The following is a 17,281-nucleotide window of genomic DNA, read 5'->3' on the forward strand; positions in this document are numbered from 1 at the left end:
TTCATACTGTGACCGCTGAACACAAAAAAGGCAAATCGAACTTGACTCTTGGATGGAAACCGAACAGTCTGCTCTTGCATTTCCAATTGTCGATAGAGATATACGGGCAGATATACTGGCAGGAGTAAGGTCCTGTTTGGCACAGCCCGAGCTTCACTATTAAAACTGTTTTTTAAACAACTTCATAATAAGCTTTCTTGGTGAAGCTAAGCTATTTTGAAAAAAAGTGTTTGGCAAAACAGCTTCATATGATGGACCAAATGAAAGAAATGACTAAAATGCCCTTAGTTTTTCTTTTTCTTTTTAATTATTTTTCCTTATCTCCTCACGGGTCTTTTTCCCTCGTCCTCAGTCCCGAGCGCATCCGGCGGCTCCTTCACTCATGATACGTTGATGCGTCGCCTAGGCGGCGTCCGCGCATGGCTCCGGCGGCCGAGCCACTCCCGCCCGGTGGCCGCGTCCCCGGCTGGCAGCGTGCCCCGGCGGCCGCGCCTTCGGCGGGCTACGCCTGGTGGGCACGAGCTTCAGTGGCCGCACCCCGGCGGCCGCATCCCGTCTCTGCCCCGGCGAACGCGCCCTATCTCGTGTCCCCGGCAGTCGCACCCCTGGCGACCGCGCCCCTCGGCGGGCCACGCTCCGACGGCCGTGCCCCCCGGCGGGCAGCGCCCTGGCGGCCGCGGCGTCTCGCCGGCCCTGCTGGCCCCGGCGGCGGTCCTCGCAGCTCCGGCTGGCCTCGTTGGCGGCCCTTGCTGGCCCCGATGAGCTGTGCCACTGTGGCCGCGCCTCTAGCGGTCTGCACCCCGACGAGCCGCGCTCCCATCAGCTGTGACCCGATGTCCTGCGCCCCAGCGAGCGATGCGCGTGCTCTCTCTCTCTCTCTACATGGGCCCCACATGTGTCAGGTTAATCTGAGGAAAGCTATTTTTTTATATGCTATCACTATGGGAACCAGGAGCTTTGCCGAGTGCCAGGCCCAAAAAACACTTGGCAAAGAGTTTACCGAGTGTAACACTCGGCAAACGACACTGAAACTTTTAGCGGCAAACAGACTTTGCCTAGTGTTTTTTGTCGGACACTCGGCAAAGACTTTGTCGAGTGTCCAAAATACACTCGGCAAATATTTTTTTTCGAAAAAAAGCCACCACCGGCTGGCCTCCGTTGGCCGCCATCGGTCTCCTCTACGGCGCCCTTCCCCTACGCCGTGGCCCAGTTTCACGCCCTCCGTCTCGCCTCCGCTCTCGGGCTTCACGGCCGCCGCCACAAGCCACCACCGACCACCACCACCACGATACCACCGGCCACGCCCGAGTTGCCACCATCGGCCGCCCACCACCCCCACGCCACCACCGCCCACGCCCGAGCTGCCTCCCACCGTCGGATTCGGGGAGGGGGCGCCGGATCCAGGGAAGAGAGGGAGAGGAGGGGGCGGCCGCCGGATCCGGGGAAGAGAGGGAGAGGAGGGGGCGGCCGCGCCGGATACGGGGAAGAGAGGGAGAGGAGGGGGCGGCCGCGCTGGATACGGGGAAGAGAGAGAGAGGAGGTGCGGCCACCGGATCCGGGGAAGAGAGGGTGAGGAGTGGACAGCCGCCGCCGGGGAAGAGAGGGAGAGGAATGGGAGGGGCGCCGACGGCAACCGGCCACCGGTGGTGGCGGTAGGGAGGGGAGGGGGCCGGGTGTCGGGGAAGAAAAGGGAAGGGCGCTGGGGGCCGGGTGCGTGCGGAGGAAGAAGGGAAGATGTGTAGGGTTGAGATGGCAACTAGAGGGGGGGTGAATAGTCATTTCTAAAATTTAATCGCGCCGGCTAACCGAAACAAGTGCGGAATTAAAACAATCGGTATAGCCAAGACTACACCCTTCTATCTATGTTCTCTAGCACCTCGCTAAGATCCTAGTTAAGCAACAAAGGTGCCAGGCTAGCTAGAGCTCACCTAACCAATTCTAGGAGCAAGGTCACACAAACCTATAACACTAGTACTTCAAGCAATGAGGGAACTCCTACACATGCTAGTAAGCAAAAGCACAAACCCACTAAGCTCACTAGCAATGCTCAATAACAAGGCAACCATGCTAAATTAGAGAGCGCAAATACTTAGCTACACAAACTAAGCAATGTGACTAACAAGGTTACACAAACCAAATTAGCCACGCAAGGGAGCTACTTCTATGCTACACAAGCAAGAAGGTAACTAGTGAGCTACACAAGCTAACTAATTACAAGAGCAACTATACAAGCACAATATATATAAAAGTAATCACAAGCTTATATAAACGGATTGCAAACCAATGGAAAGAACAAGATTGACATGGTGATTTTCTCCCGAGGTTCACATGCTTGCCAACACGCTATATCCCCGTTGTGTCGACCGCTCACTTGGTGGTTCGGTGGCTAATTGGCATCACCCGCAAAGCCCGCACGTCGGGACACCGCAAGAACCTACCCCAAAAGTGAGGGTAGCTCAATGACACGCTCAACTAGAGTTGCTCTTCATGGCTTCCGTGGAGCGACCACAATGCCCCTCACAAAGCTCTTCTCCGGAGCACCGCACAAGCTTCTTGCAGGGCTTTGACGGAGACCACCACTAAGGTTATCTAGGAGGTGGCAACCTCCAAGAGTAACAAGCACCACCGGCTTGCAAGTCAATCACCTAGTGCCACTCGATGCAACCTCACGATGTAATCACACTAGAATCGCTCTCTCACATAATCGGATGATCACTATCAAGCATATGTGAGATGGAGGACTCCCAAGCACTCTCAAGCATGGACATAAAGTCCCCCGAGGTGCTCAGCACAAGCCATGGCCAAGACCACCTTTTATTTATAGCTCCACGAGCTAAACTAACCGTTACCCCTTCACTAGGCAAAACTCGGGATGATCGAATGCTTCGGTCAGATCGACCGGACGTAGGACCCTAGTGTCTGGTCAACGGATGCTCGCCACGTGCCACCTCCATTCAACCTCAGTCGCTTGATCTCAATGGTCAAGTGATGACCGGACGTAGCTGCTAAAAGTGACCAGACATAGGACCCCAGCGTCCGGTTGTTTCCAGTAAGGTTCCAGTCATGACCGAACGCGTCCGGTCGGTCATGGTCGGACGCAGCATCAGTGTCCGATCCTTCTCCAACTTCTCTGCGTCGCCTACATCACTGTATGTCAGCCTGACTGGATGCACTCGGCCAGTGTCCGATCACTTTTAGCACCAACGTTTGATCGAAGACCGAAACCACGCACTCACTGCTGCCACTGACCGAACGTAGGACCCTAGCCTCCGGTCCACTCTATGAGACCCTATCTTTTCTGTATAGGGCGTCAGTGGCACCGTTGGACTATCCGCACTCTACGGGTGGACACTCTGCCGGTGGAGTATCAAACCCTTACCTCCGTTCCTTCACCAAGTTGATCCACATCAACTTCAACTTCATCTCCTTTGTAAATATGCCAACACCACCAAGTATACACCACCATGTGTATGTGTGTTAGCATTTTCATAATCATTTTTCAAAGTATTTGCCACTACAACTTGCCATGCCACTCAATCTAGCGACTGATGCTAAAGTTAGATCACTCGATTAGCACTAGATGACCGATATGCAAATAAGTTTGCCCCTCTTGATAGTACGGACCATCTATCCTAAACCCGGTCATAAACTTCTCTACACACCTATGACCGGTGAAATGAAATGCCCTAGGTTATATCTTTGTCTTACGCATTCTATTCCATCTCCTCCAATGTCGATGTAACACATGCACCAACACGATCAACAATGATATGATCCACTTCATATCATCATGTGATCATATTGGTTCATTCGATCTTGACTTCACTTGATTTTCACTGTTGCTTTCAGTCCATCGGCGCCAAGTCTTGTTTAAGCTTCACCACCACGCGGTCCATCGCTCCAAAGCTTCCAACTTATCCTTCACGCTTGCAACCGGTCCATCAAGCTAAGTCATATCTTGATCTTCTCCACCTTGATCACATGACTCAATGTCATGTCTCATTTGCAATGAGCTCCTTCATCATCACATGTGTGAGCTTTGCAACATCTCCAAGCCATTTTCACCTTCATGGCATATGTTGCTCACACACATATACCTGTGGACTAATCACCTGTGTATCTCACATAAACACAATTAGTCCACCTAGGTTGTCACTCAATTACCAAAACCACACAAGGACCTTTCAATCTTCCCCTTTTTGGTAATTGATGACAACTCTATAAAGATATGGAAATTAAGCTCTTTTGTATTCATGTTGCTTGCCCAAACAATTTTACCATGTGAAAATGATTTTGGACAAGTACCACAAATCCAAGATGGTAGTATTAGCTCCCCCTACATATGTGCTAGTGTGTTTGGTTTGGAGTTCACACATATGCATAGATTAGAAATGTGGGAGAGTAATTACTACCAAATGATGCTTAGGTGTATAGAGTAAACCTTTAAAGCGTGATACCAATCAAAGTTGCACCTTTAAGTTCATCCTTAGCACCATGGTTAGCTAGATAACACTTGGAAATAAAAAGCATTAGATACCTCGTGAGATCAACATTAAAAGCAAGGTACTAGCATTACTTGAAAAGCATACCAAGTGTCTAGCTATCATCCTATGCATACTAGTTTTCATTTCATCAATCAAATTCTACAACTAGCATACATCACACAAGCATGCATATTGAATTTAAGAACTTATGCAATGCAAGCAAGCACATAAATATGCACATATCAAATGCAATTAATCAAAGTTCATGAGCTTGCTCCCTCTACTTGTGTGCTTCTCTTGTCCAAGAATTTTGATCCATCTCTTTTCTTCAATGTTGCTTCCTCTTTGTCCATGTCCATGTCCAACCTCTACTTCTTTATCTCAATCTCTCCCAAAGCTTTCATATATTATCTTATCTCTATTGTACAATCTTAATCTCAAGGCTTTCATATCTTTGTACAATCTCTCCTCCTTTGTCATCAATTTCCGTAAAAGGTGTGCTTCTCATTGATGCAAAGGTATGCATTTGGGGTAGATGGTTGAGGCTTGAATCTTACATTTTTTATGGACATCACTTGATTGTTGGAATGACACCACTTGTAGATACCACTTGTAACTTGTACCACTTGTATCTTATGTAGGGCTTTTTGAGATACCACACATAGGAATCTTTGATCTTGATATTAATTTATGGGACACCTCCCCCTATGTGATAAAATGGGTCATACATTTGATACACTTGAGCTCTTGTAAGTGAGGGATGCATTCTTCATTTGATGATCACTTAAAGTTAAGGATCACTTGTGGAACCATCGTCTTGCATGATTGATACCATGTGTAGATGTGATAACACTTAAAAGCATTTTCTAGTATAGAAACACTTGTTGGATTTGTAAATTTTGACCATTTCTTGAACATTTGTTATCTTCATGAGTACCACTTATAGGATATCACTTGTGGGTTGATCTAGACATTACTTGTGAATTCTTGATGAAATACTTGATTCTAAATACCACTTAGAATATATAAACTATATATCCATTTGCATTGTTGTCTTGTGCTTGTACTCTTATCACTATCATGAGCTTCTAATATTGACTTGAGCTAAATTAATTTGTGCCTAAGCTTCCAAGTCTGGTTTGAACCAATGACAAGCTTCTTCACACCTCTTACAAGGGTTATCTTGCCAATGTTGTACTTGTCACTTGTTGGCAATCCAAATTAAATCAAGTACTTGGGTTTACTTAGCTCATGAACAAATTCATATACTAACCACTAGATAAATTAATCATTCAAGCAATAGTGGTAGGCTATGAATTTAAACATTTCATTTGATATGCATGATCCTATGAAATATGAACTATATGCACTAACCGCATACTAGTAAGGGATGAAATGATAATGCACATTACAATGATACATTTGCTATGTTGGAGTAGAGGATAGTCACATAGACTCTAATTCATTACTCCAATAGCAATGTGAAGTCCAATTATAAGCTTAGTGAAGACCAATAGATACCATTTTGAATTTCATTCTTCACCCATATGAAATGAATACCACTTATGATCAAGTGCACTTTCTTATTATGGTTGACTTGCTTCATCTTTTGATCTTTGCTTGTATAAGAGAACTATTTGGAATACTACTTGAAATATCATAACTAGCTCTCTTTTGGGTGTTGCTCGCTTTTCTTGATCAATCCTTTTGATTTCTCAACTAAGCATTTCAAATATCCCTCGGATCATCACTTCCATGTTAGCCTTCCAAGTACCACACTTGGTTTACCTACTCATAGGCGGCAAGCCCCTACACTAGGGAGAAGTGACCTCTTTCCAAAGAACCTATTCTTGATACTCATTTAAATAGCTTGATTGATTGATCCAAGTGATGGACTTAACTTGATGAGTAACCTTAATTCCTTCTTTAAGTCCTTTTTTTTCTACCAAATGATCTCCAATCATATCTAAAACTTAAACTTCATCTTCAATTTGAGTTTGATCTTGATCTTCATCTTGAGTACCAAAAGTGTGCAAAATACACTCCACAATCAAATGACCTTATACTCTTTGCTTGTCATACTTCTAGATCATCTCAAAACCAAACTTAGGTGCCTCAATTACTTATAAACATGTTTTCAACTTGAGGACCTTTCAATCAAAGTGACTCTAGATCAATCCAATATTTGTCACTTTTCTGGCAGATTTTGTACTCTTCAAAGAAATAAGCATATTTCCAAAGTATAAATCCTAAATACCACAAAATTTGGTGGAGGTGTGCATTACTAAGTTATATATCAGCAGTAAAAATTTGAGATTCATTTGACTTCGAGATTGCTACTAGATTTCAATTCTTCCACCACTGCTATATGCTAAAAACTGCTGCACTATAGCTGACAAGATCCTACTCCAAAACCAAAGCATTTCTTATCCAATTCTCATGACATTTAAAGCAAAAACTTATACCATAAGTCTAGAGCATGTACACCAAATTTTAGGCCAATCCAATAAGTTTGGTCACTCAAACATGGCTAAGATCATAGCTCACTCAGATTTTTAATATAGGACAGATTTTCAATCACTTGAGCTATACTTCATCAAATATGAATTAAACTTGAAACTAACTTGTTTGAATACTTTTACAAGACATATATCTATTCAATCACTCACTAAAAGTCATCTCATGAATTTATCCAACAAATAAATCCAAACTTGACTACTAATCAATTTATCCATTCAAACATCTTATAGCAAGCAATATTGCATATTTATCCAATTCAATCAACTCATATGCACCCAAATAGAATGATCAACAAGAGATATACCTTGTATAGCTCATGATCATCCAACTAGCAAACTTTAACTCAATTATTTGCAAGTCATCAAATATATCCAATGAATCACCAACAACTTGAATATGACACTTGTATGTTGATAGCACTTGGACTTCACTCAATTTTCACTTGACATTGGGTTTGGATGTGCACTAAGATTCATAGCTTGACTCAATATATGATGATCAATATAAATCAATTGAATCAAGTCTCCAACTGCCGATGGTACCTACAATCAATCATCCACTTTTTTATGGTGCCCAAACAATTTTGGATCCTCTCAAGTTAGGAGCAACATACTTAGGCATAGCCTTAGTATGAATAGTGGGATGTTTTGCAATAGCAACCATAGAGGTACCATTACCACCCTTTCTAATCATAGAATCATCATTAATTGAAATAGGCTTAGGGTTGTTACCTAGGGACATGAATGTGCCATGTGTCCCCTTTTCCTGACATGAGTAGCACTTTCTCTTTGATTGAGCCTTCTCTTCTTTGCTCATGTGGTGCTTCTTATTGCCTTACCTCTCATGGATTGCTTGAGCCTTCTTATCAAGCTTGGTAGGACACTTAGAGGCAAAGTGTCCCATACTTCAACACTTGAAGTACTTGATGTGAGCATAATCTTTCTTCTCATCTTCATTCTTGCTCATCATCTTGGCATCTTGAATTTGTATTGGATGCCTTGCCTTTCCACCCCTTCTTGTTTTCTTCTTATTCATCATCAAGTCACCACTATCTTCATGGTTGATCTTAATTTGAACTTGGGTGTCTTTTCTTGGTCAACTTATGGCTTTGGTTGAGGCTCTTCTAGTTGCTTCACCAATTCTTTGCTTGGGCACATTGAGGTAAGATGACCCCAAGTGCGGCACTTAAAGTACTTCACATGCTTGAGCGTCTCTTCTTTTATCTTCTTGAGCTTCTCAATGTTAGGACACCATTTACAAGGTGTCCCACTTCATAACACCGGTAGCACATGGTGTGAGATAGCTTTCTTTGTTGCAGCTTCTTCATCTTTCTTTCTCTCTTTCTTTCACCCTTTGTCATCTTCTTCTTGAAGTCAAGGCCACACTTGTCATCATAGTTTCTTTGAGTCTTTAACATGTGCTCAAAGGTGACTTTTGAGTTGTAGCACCTGAAAGGTCCTAATGGCTAGAGGGAGGGGGGTGAATAGCCTAATAAAAATTTCTACAACAACACTTAACCAAATGGTTAGACAATTATGAGGCGAAGCGAGTGTTGCGCTAGCCTACTCAAAATGCAAGCCACCTACCACAATTCTAGTTTAGATAGTGTCAATTCACACAAGAGCAATGACACTACCCTATGTTAGTGTGCTCTCAAAGGCTAACTAAAGAGCCACACCAACCAAGCATGCAAGCTCTCATAACTAGCTACACTAAAGAGCTTGTCAACTAGTTTACGGTAAAGTAAAGAGAGTGATCAAGAGGGTTATACCACCGTGTAGATGAATGAACTAATTCAATCACGAAGATGAATAACAATGATGACCAATCACCTCAGAATCAATGATGAACATAATGATTTTTACCGAGGTTCACTTGCTTGCCGACAAGCTAGTCCTCGTTGTGGCGATTCACTCACTTGGAGGTTCACGTGCTAATTGGCTTCACACGCCAAACCCTTAATAGAGTGCCGCACAACCAACACAAGATGAGGATCACACAAGCCATGAGCAATCCACTAGAGTACCTTTTGGCGCTCCACCGGGGAAAGGTCAAAAACCCCTCACAATCACCACTGATCGGAGCTGGAGACAATCACCACCTCCGCTCGACGATCCTCGCTGCTCCAAGCCGTCTAGGTGGTGGCAACCACCAAGAGTAACAAGCGAAATCCACAGCGAAACACGAACACCAAGTGCCTCTAGATGCAATCACTCAAGCAATGCACTTGGATCACTCCCAATCTCACTATGATGATGAATCAATGATGTAGATGAGTGGGAGGGCTTTGGCTTAGCTCATAAGGTTGCTATGTCAATGAAAAATGGCCAAAGATGTGAGCCACAGTCCGGCCATAGGGCTTAAATAGAAGCCTCCATGAAATATAGCCGTTGTACCCCTTTGCCTAGGTACTCTACGCTCTGACCGGACGCTCTGGTCCACTTGACCGGACCCTAGGCTTAGCATCCGGTCCACAGATGGACGCCACGTGTCATCGCCTTCAAACGCTGTTTGTCAGATTCCAACGGCTATGACGCTGACCGGACGCAGCAGCTTCAACTGACCGGACACTGAACCCCCAGCGTCCGGACGTTTCCAGTAAGGTATCGACCTCGACCGAACGCGTCCGGTTAAAACTGACTGGACGCTGGAACCTCAGCGTCCGGTCGAGTACAGTAAGGGTCGAAACCTGATTTTCCTCGACCGGACGCATCCGGTCCACCTCGACCGGACACAGCCAGCGTCCGGTGGTAAACCCTAGCCACTGTACCGACAGTCAACGCGACCGAACACAGGCAGTCAGTGTCCAGTGCTTCTGGATTCAGCGTCCGGTCACTGGACCGACACTGGCATCAGCTCTGTTCTCACTTCTATCTTCTCCACCCTTGCTCCAATGTGCCAACCACCAAGAATTTGCATCCGGCACAATAGAAAATAGGCATTTCATTTTTCCGAAAGCGCTGAATCCATCTCAACCCTGCAAACATCTTGTGCACATGTGTTAGCATATTTTCACAAATATTATCAAGGGTGTTAGCACTCCACTAGATCCTAAATGCATATGCAATGAGTTAGAGCATCTAGTGGCACTTTGATAACCACATTCCGATACGAGTTTCATCCCCTCTTAATAGTACGGCTATCAAACCTAAATGTGATCACACTCTCTAAGTGTCTTGATCACCAAAACAAAATAGCTCCTACAAGTTATACCTTTGCCTTGAGCTTTTTGTTTTTCTCTTTCTTCTCTTCAAGTTTAAGCCCTTGATCATCTCCATGCTATCATCATTGTCATGTTATGATCTTCATTTGCTTCTCTACTTGAAGTGTGCTATCTATCTCATGATCACTTGATGAACTAGGTTAGCACTTAGGGTTTTATCAATTCACCAAAACCAAACTAGAGCTTTCAGCACCTCTCTAACTTGTTGCTCAATTTCTTCACTTCTTTTTTGAGCTCATTGTTCTCCTTCAAAAGGTTAGTCTCACAAGACATAGAAGTAGAACAAGCATCTATTTGTGAAGAACATGGCATTTCTAATAAATCATCACAAGAGGTGGATATATGCTTCTTGCCTATATCACAAGGGTTAGCAATAATATGTGATTGATCAATTGGCCCATGTGATGAGCTCTCATTATTCTTAAGTTTCTTTGTAAACACTTTAATAAGAGAAGCATGTTGTTCTAATAATTCATCATGAGATGCAAGTAGTGTCTCATGATTCAATTTTAGCTCATCATGTGAAGATTTAAAAGCATCAAGTAATTTCTTATGTTCTTCACAAGAGTTCTTTAGAAATGAGTTTTTATTTTCCAATTTGATTGTTTTAGCTTTCTCATTTTCTAAAGATATAGTCATGCTAGCAAGTCTACTCACAAGCTCATCATATGAATCAACATGATCAACCACATTATCATTTGATACCTTAGTGTCACCTTGTGACATGAAGCAATGTGCTATAGTTGGAGAGCTTGAAGAAACATCACTCTCATACCCCAAGCATGATCCATCATTATCACCATCAAGTGTGCATGGGGTAGCATCATCATTGGCATCACTTATGGCATCATCATCAATCTTGTCAAGTGATCTTGTGATATGATCATTATCCTTCATCACTTGACCATGAGGTGGAGCAATCTTTCTCAATCACCACATTGTGATCATGCTCGATACACTCATGTGCCTCCTTCTTGGGCTCATCATCATCATCGGAGACCATCACATACTTCTCATTGAAATAACTCCAAATCTCATGGGTGGTGTTCATGTCAATGATCTCTCCAAAGATGTTATCATGCAAGGATCTATACATGATGTTAGTAGCTTAGGATGTCGAAATCTAGGCATTTCTCTTATGCTTGAGTAAGATTATCTTCATCCAACACATGAGAAAAGCCTACATCTACCATCCACCATATTTGAGGGCAAATAAACTTAAAATTGCATATCATCCAATTTTTCCATCGAGTAAAGTGTGTGCCACAAAAAATGTGTGAACAATCAACATCTAGCCCATAAGCTGCCATCCTCTCGGGTCAGGTGAAGACCACAAATGAGAGATCTAGCTCTAATACCTACTTGTAGGGTCAAGATGGTGACTAGAGAGGGGGTGAATAGTTGTTTCTAAAACTTAATCACGCGCGGCTAACCGAAACAAGCGCGAAATTAAAACTATTGGTATAGCCAAGACTACACCCCTCTATCTATGTTCTCTAGCACCTCGCTAAGATCCTAGTTAAGCAACAAAGGTGCCGAGCTAGCTTGAGCTCACCTAACAAATTCTAGGAGCAAGGTCACACAAACATATGCCACTAGTACTTCAAGCAATGAGGGTGCTCCTACATATGCTAATAAGCAAAAGCACAAAGCCAACTAAGCTCACTAGCAATGCTCAATAACAAGACAACCAATGCCAAATTAGAGAGCAGCAAATACTTAGCTACACAAACTAAGCAATGTGACTAACAAGGTTACACAAACCAAATTAGCCATGTAAGGGAGCTACTTCTATGCTACACAAGCAAGAAGGTAACTAGTGAGCTACACAAACTAACTAATTACAAGAGTAACTACACAAGCACAATGTATATAAAAGTAATCACAAGCCTGTGTAAAGGGATTGCAAACCAATGGGAAGAACAAGGTTGACACGATGATTTTCTTCCGAGGTTCACATGCTTGCCAACACGCTACGTCCCTAGTTGTATCGACCGCTCACTTGGTGGTTCGGTGACTAATTGACATCACCCGCCAAGCCCGCACGTCGGGCACCGCAAGAACCTACCTCGAAAGTGAGGGTAGCTTAATGACACGCTCAATTAGAGTTGCTCTTCGTGGCTCCCACGGGGTGAGCACAATGCCCCTCACAAAGCTCTTCTCCGGAGCACCGCACAAGCTTCTTGCGGACTTTGATGGACACCACCACCAAGCCGTCTAGAAGGTGGCAACCTCCAAGAGTAACAAGCACCATCGGCTTGCAACTCAATCACCTAGTGCTACTCGATGCAACCTCACGATGCAATCGCACTAGAATCGCTCTCTCACACAATCGGATGATCAACGGATGCTTGCCACGTGCCACCTCCATTCAACCTTAGTCGCTTGATCTCAACAGTCAAGTGATGACTGGACATAGCTGCTCAAAGTGACCGGACATAGGACCCCAGCGTTCGGTCGTTTCCAGTAAGGTTCGAGTCGCGACCGGACGCAGTCCGGTCGGTCACGATCGGACACAAGCATCAGCATCCGGTCCTTCTCCAACTTCTCTGCATTGCCTACGTCACCATACGTCAGCCTGACCGGACACACCCTGCCAGCGTCCGGTCACTTTCAGTGCTAGCGTTCGGTCGAAGACCGAAACTGCGCACTCACTGCTGCCACTGACCGGACGTAGGACCCCAACATCCGGTCACCACGTGACCAGCGTCCGGTCCACTCTATGAGACCCTATCTTTTCTGTATAGGGCATTGGTGGCACCGTCGGACTGTCCGCACTCTACAGGCGGACACTCCGTCAGTGGAGTATTGAACCCTTGCCTCCGTTCCTTCACCAAGTTGATCCACATCAACTTCAACTTTATCTCATTTATAAATATGCCAACATCACCAAGTGTACACACCATGTGTATGTATGTTAGCATTTTCATAATCATTTTTCCAAAGGATTAGTCACTCAACTTGCCATGCTACTCAATCCTAGCGACGATGCAAAGTTAGATCACTCGAGTTGCACTAGATGACCGATATGTAAACAAGTTTACCCATCTTGATAGTACGGCCATCTATCCTAAACCTCGGTCATAAACTTCTCTACACACCTATGACCAGTGAAATAAAATATCCCTAGGTTATATCTTTGCCTTGCGTATTCCATTCCATCTCCTCCAATGTCGATGCAACACATGCACCAACACGATCAACAATGATATGATCCACTTCATATCATCATGTGATCATATTGGTTCATCGATCTTGACTTCACTTGCTTTTCACCGTTTCCTTCGTCTATCGGCGCCAAGTCTTGCTTAAGCTTCACCGTCACGCTGGTTCATCGCTTCAAAGCCTCTAACTTGCCCTTCACGCTTGCAACTGGTCCATCAAGCCAAGTAATGTCTTGATCTTCTCCACCTTGACCACATGACTTAATGTCATGTCTCATTTGCAATGAGCTCCTTCATCATCATATGTGTGAGCTTTGCAACTATCTTCAAGCCATTTTCACCTTCATGGCATATGCTGCTCACACACATGTACCTATGGACTAATCACCTGTGTATCTCACATAAATACAATTAGTCCACCTAGGTTGTCACTCAATTACCAAAACCACATAAGGACCTTTTAAGGAGGCGCTGGGGGCGGGTGCGGAGGAAGGAGGGTGGGGTGCTGGGTGTTAAAGAAGATATTTTTATTTGTCGAGTGTCCCAGATCGAGGTACTCGGCAAAGTTTTTTTTTTATTTTTTCTTCTCATTCTTTTTCAGAAAAAAGATTTTATTTCTTTATCAAGTGTTCTAGATCTAAGGACTCGACAAAGTTTTTTTCATTTTTTCTTCTTCTTCTTTTTCAGAAAAAAGATTTTATATTCTTTGCCAAGTAGTTTTTTTTAACACTCGGCAAACCTTATCTTTACCGAGTGTTTTTTTAACACTCGGCAAACCCTCTCTTTGCTGAGTGTTTTTTTTGCCAAGTGTTTTTATCGTAGCACTCGCAAAGAACTTGTTCGCCGAGTGCCTGAGAGAATACACTTGGCAAACATAAAAACACTCGGCAATGATAGTGGCGGCGACGGCGGAATCTATGATTTGTCCTTTCATATAAAAAAAATTTGTGAATCTGTGATCTGTGATCTATGGAGGTTGAAGGCTGAAGGTAGGAGAATGGTGAAGGCTGTTGGATCTTAATCCTATAGTGAAAAAAAATTCATGTGTTGAAAACTGTATAAAACGTATGGTTGTGCAGTAGACATACTCTTGACAAAAAAAAAACCAGTTCACAGCAGCACGTGAAGCTACTGTAAACTGTGACAAACATGCGCTAATCTTCTCTTGCATTTCGAATTGTTGATAGAGATATCGGCGGGATTAAGCTCGCCAGCGCGAGAAATGGGAAGAAAAGGCGCAATGGAAAAATAAATTTTAAGCGCCGAGAAATTAAAACGGTTCTGAGTGCATGTATCCATGCAGTTAGCGGCAACGTGGCCCATGAGGCCGTGAGCGTGCCAAGCGTCGGAAAGAAAATGGCAAGGAAATCCTCTTTTGCATCAGCGCAACAATCGACAAACCGTATTATGCTCGTATTCTGCGCCGAAAAAATCTGACGGGAGGTTTTGAGGGCTGTAGCCAACTTGCCATTTTGACTTTTGGTAATCTGCGCCTACAACAATTACCGAACAGCTAAACAAGTTACTGCAATGGCCAATGGCGCTCCTTAAGGAATCCTCAACGGCCATGAGGAAATTGCTAGCGACGTGGGCCGGCTTCATGGGCCTTCAAAAAAGACATCAGAGCGCAGGGTTGACTGGGGGTGAGAGAGATTTTTTAAAGGGAGAATTGTCTGTAGAGCCTTAAAAAACTGTTGTATGGCCTTCAAAAAAAAAAACTGTATCTTCCTTTCACAGCTTTTTCTCAACTTATCTCCTTCCATCCATTTCTGTTAGCCTTTACCGTTATGTCTCCCATATTAGATAAGGGCCTAGTTTAGATTTTAAAAAAATTGTGCACAGTACCCGTCACATCGAATTTTGCGGTACATACATGAAATACTAAATATAGACTAAAAAAAACTAATTGCACAGTTGGGATAAGAAATCGCGAGACGAAACTTTTGAACCTAATTAATCCATAATTAGACACTAATTGCCAAATACAAACGAAAGTGCTACAGGTAGCCAAAATCCAAAAAATTTTGGATCTAAACGGGGCCTAAGCGAAATGTCCAAAATATCCCTCCTTTCCTTTCACTTCAGCAGACCGCTTCGTTGAATCAAATCGGAAAAAATACAGGCGTACGGACCGGCGCGGGATCCAGGACAGAAACTTCTTGAGCCTAGCTGCGGCCTCCAGCACCCTGTCGACCCTGCTGTTGAACGCGCTGACACGGATGAAGCCCTCGCTGCCGGGGCCGTCGGGCCGAACCCGCTGCCCGGCACAGTGATGACGTGCGTCTCTTCGAGGATCTCGGCGAACACGTCCCAGGAGCGCTGGCCCGGGAAGCGCACCCAGACGTATGTAGGGCGAACACGTCCCAGCACCCGCGCGTTGTCCTTGTAGACGCCCAAGACGCGGCGCAGGGCGTCCCGGCCTTTCCTCCGTGCCCCGTCGGGTTGTTGGGCGAGCACAGTGACGAAGCCAGAAAAAAATTTAGGAGGGGCTGAACAAAAGAATGGAGGTTTTTTTATCTTCTCTTAACCTTAGTCCTCCTACCTAATACATGTATGCATAAAATTTTAAGGGAGGACTTAGGAAAACTCCACGTGCTTAGGAAAATTTTAAGGAAGGACTTAGGAAAACTCCACGTGCTTAGGATGGGTAGGGGGGGCTGAAGCCCCCCTAGCCCCACCGCTGGCTACGTCCCTGGGCGAGCAGAAGAAGATGACGTCGGTGCGCGGCACGGCACGCGGGGGAGAGGTCCGGGAAGAAGTGGTTCTCCGGCTTGCACCGCATGTACGCGATGCCGGCGTACTTGCCGGCCTCGTCCGCGCTGCCGGTCTGCCCCACGATCACGCCGTTGTCCACGTAGCCTTTGCACGTATACGCGTAAGCATGCAAGTGAGCCGATCGATCGAGCAACTGCGTGCTGCAGAAACGGACCTGAGTGAGACGGCACGACCGGCAGCATGGTGGTGAAATGCATGGGTTGTGTTGTGTGACCACGTACGTACCGGGAAGGTGGGATCTTGGACGCGGCTATGGTCACGTTGGGCCGAACAGCGTCTGCGTGCTGAGGGCCGGGAGGTCTGTAGCAAACTGGAATTGAACACACGTGTGTGGACTACTCCTAGCTAGATGGTCCTGTATGTGTACCACGTTACGTACCTGGAGGTGAGCAATGTCACACTGCGCTCCGTCCGAGATGAACACCGTAAGAAAAATAGACACTAGACTCATTTATTTTGGATTTTGATGATTGACGACCAACATAATTAAATTTGACTAATAAATTTATAAGTAATTATTTTGTAGTTCAATAGAGTGTAAGATGTGACATAGACGAAGGTGACATGATGATCTCACAATCAATACCATAAGCAAGACCCTAAAAGCACAAGACAAGACCTAAGGTATCAAGCAAAGTCCAAGCACGAAAATGAAAACTAAACCGGACGCAAGACCGCGAAGAAACGAGCTCGGCAGAGGTGACCGGACGTGGCCATATGAGGACCGAACGTGTCCGATCAGTTGTTCGGCAACAGCAGACGTCAGTAGTAGCGACCGGACAATGAGCAAGGCAGTGTTCGGACGCACGGACTTCACTGTTCATCATCAATGGCAACTCTCTCAGCTGTGACCGGACGCGACGGCAGGACGACCGGATGCACCAAGAAGTAGTGTCCGATCATATCCAGAAAGGTTCTAGAGCGGCGCCAGCACGACCGGACGCGTCCGATCAAGTGAGACCAGACTCGGCCCAGAGTCTGATCAAAACGCGCGCTCCAACGGTCAGCAGGATCGGACGCGTCCGATCGGGACATGATCAGCGTCTGGTCACTAGCAGAAAGTTGAGTCTCAGGTCCAACGGCTACTTTCTCTACGTGGCTTATAAATAAACCCC

General features: G+C 45.1%; 1 protein-coding gene across 1 annotated transcript; it reads right to left on the reverse strand.

Annotated features, from left to right (window-relative positions):
- Positions 1-15,467: 15,467 nt before the first annotated feature.
- On the reverse strand, positions 15,468-16,363 carry LOC136549070 (aminotransferase ALD1 homolog). The gene is made up of 3 exons (XM_066540373.1): positions 16,321-16,363; positions 16,080-16,250; positions 15,468-15,880 (listed from the first exon to the last, which is right to left on the reverse strand). The coding sequence occupies exons 1-3, from the start codon at positions 16,361-16,363 to the stop codon at positions 15,468-15,470; spliced, it is 627 nt and encodes a 208-aa protein (XP_066396470.1).
- Between the last annotated feature and the right edge of the window lie 918 nt (positions 16,364-17,281).

The sequence above is a fragment of the Miscanthus floridulus genome, chromosome 4 (genome assembly GCF_019320115.1).
Source record: "Miscanthus floridulus cultivar M001 chromosome 4, ASM1932011v1, whole genome shotgun sequence".
Classification (NCBI taxonomy): Eukaryota; Viridiplantae; Streptophyta; class Magnoliopsida; order Poales; family Poaceae; genus Miscanthus; species Miscanthus floridulus.

Coding starts and splice junctions, on each gene's coding strand:
- LOC136549070 (XM_066540373.1), bottom strand. CDS start 16,363: ATGCATTTCACCACCATGCTGCCGGTCGTGCCGTCTCACTCAG. Junction 16,251..16,320: donor GGTCGTGCCGTCTCACTCAG/GTCCGTTTCTGC, acceptor ATACGTGCAAAG/GCTACGTGGACAACGGCGTG. Junction 15,881..16,079: donor TCTTCTGCTCGCCCAGGGAC/GTAGCCAGCGGT, acceptor TCTTTTGTTCAG/CCCCTCCTAAATTTTTTTCT.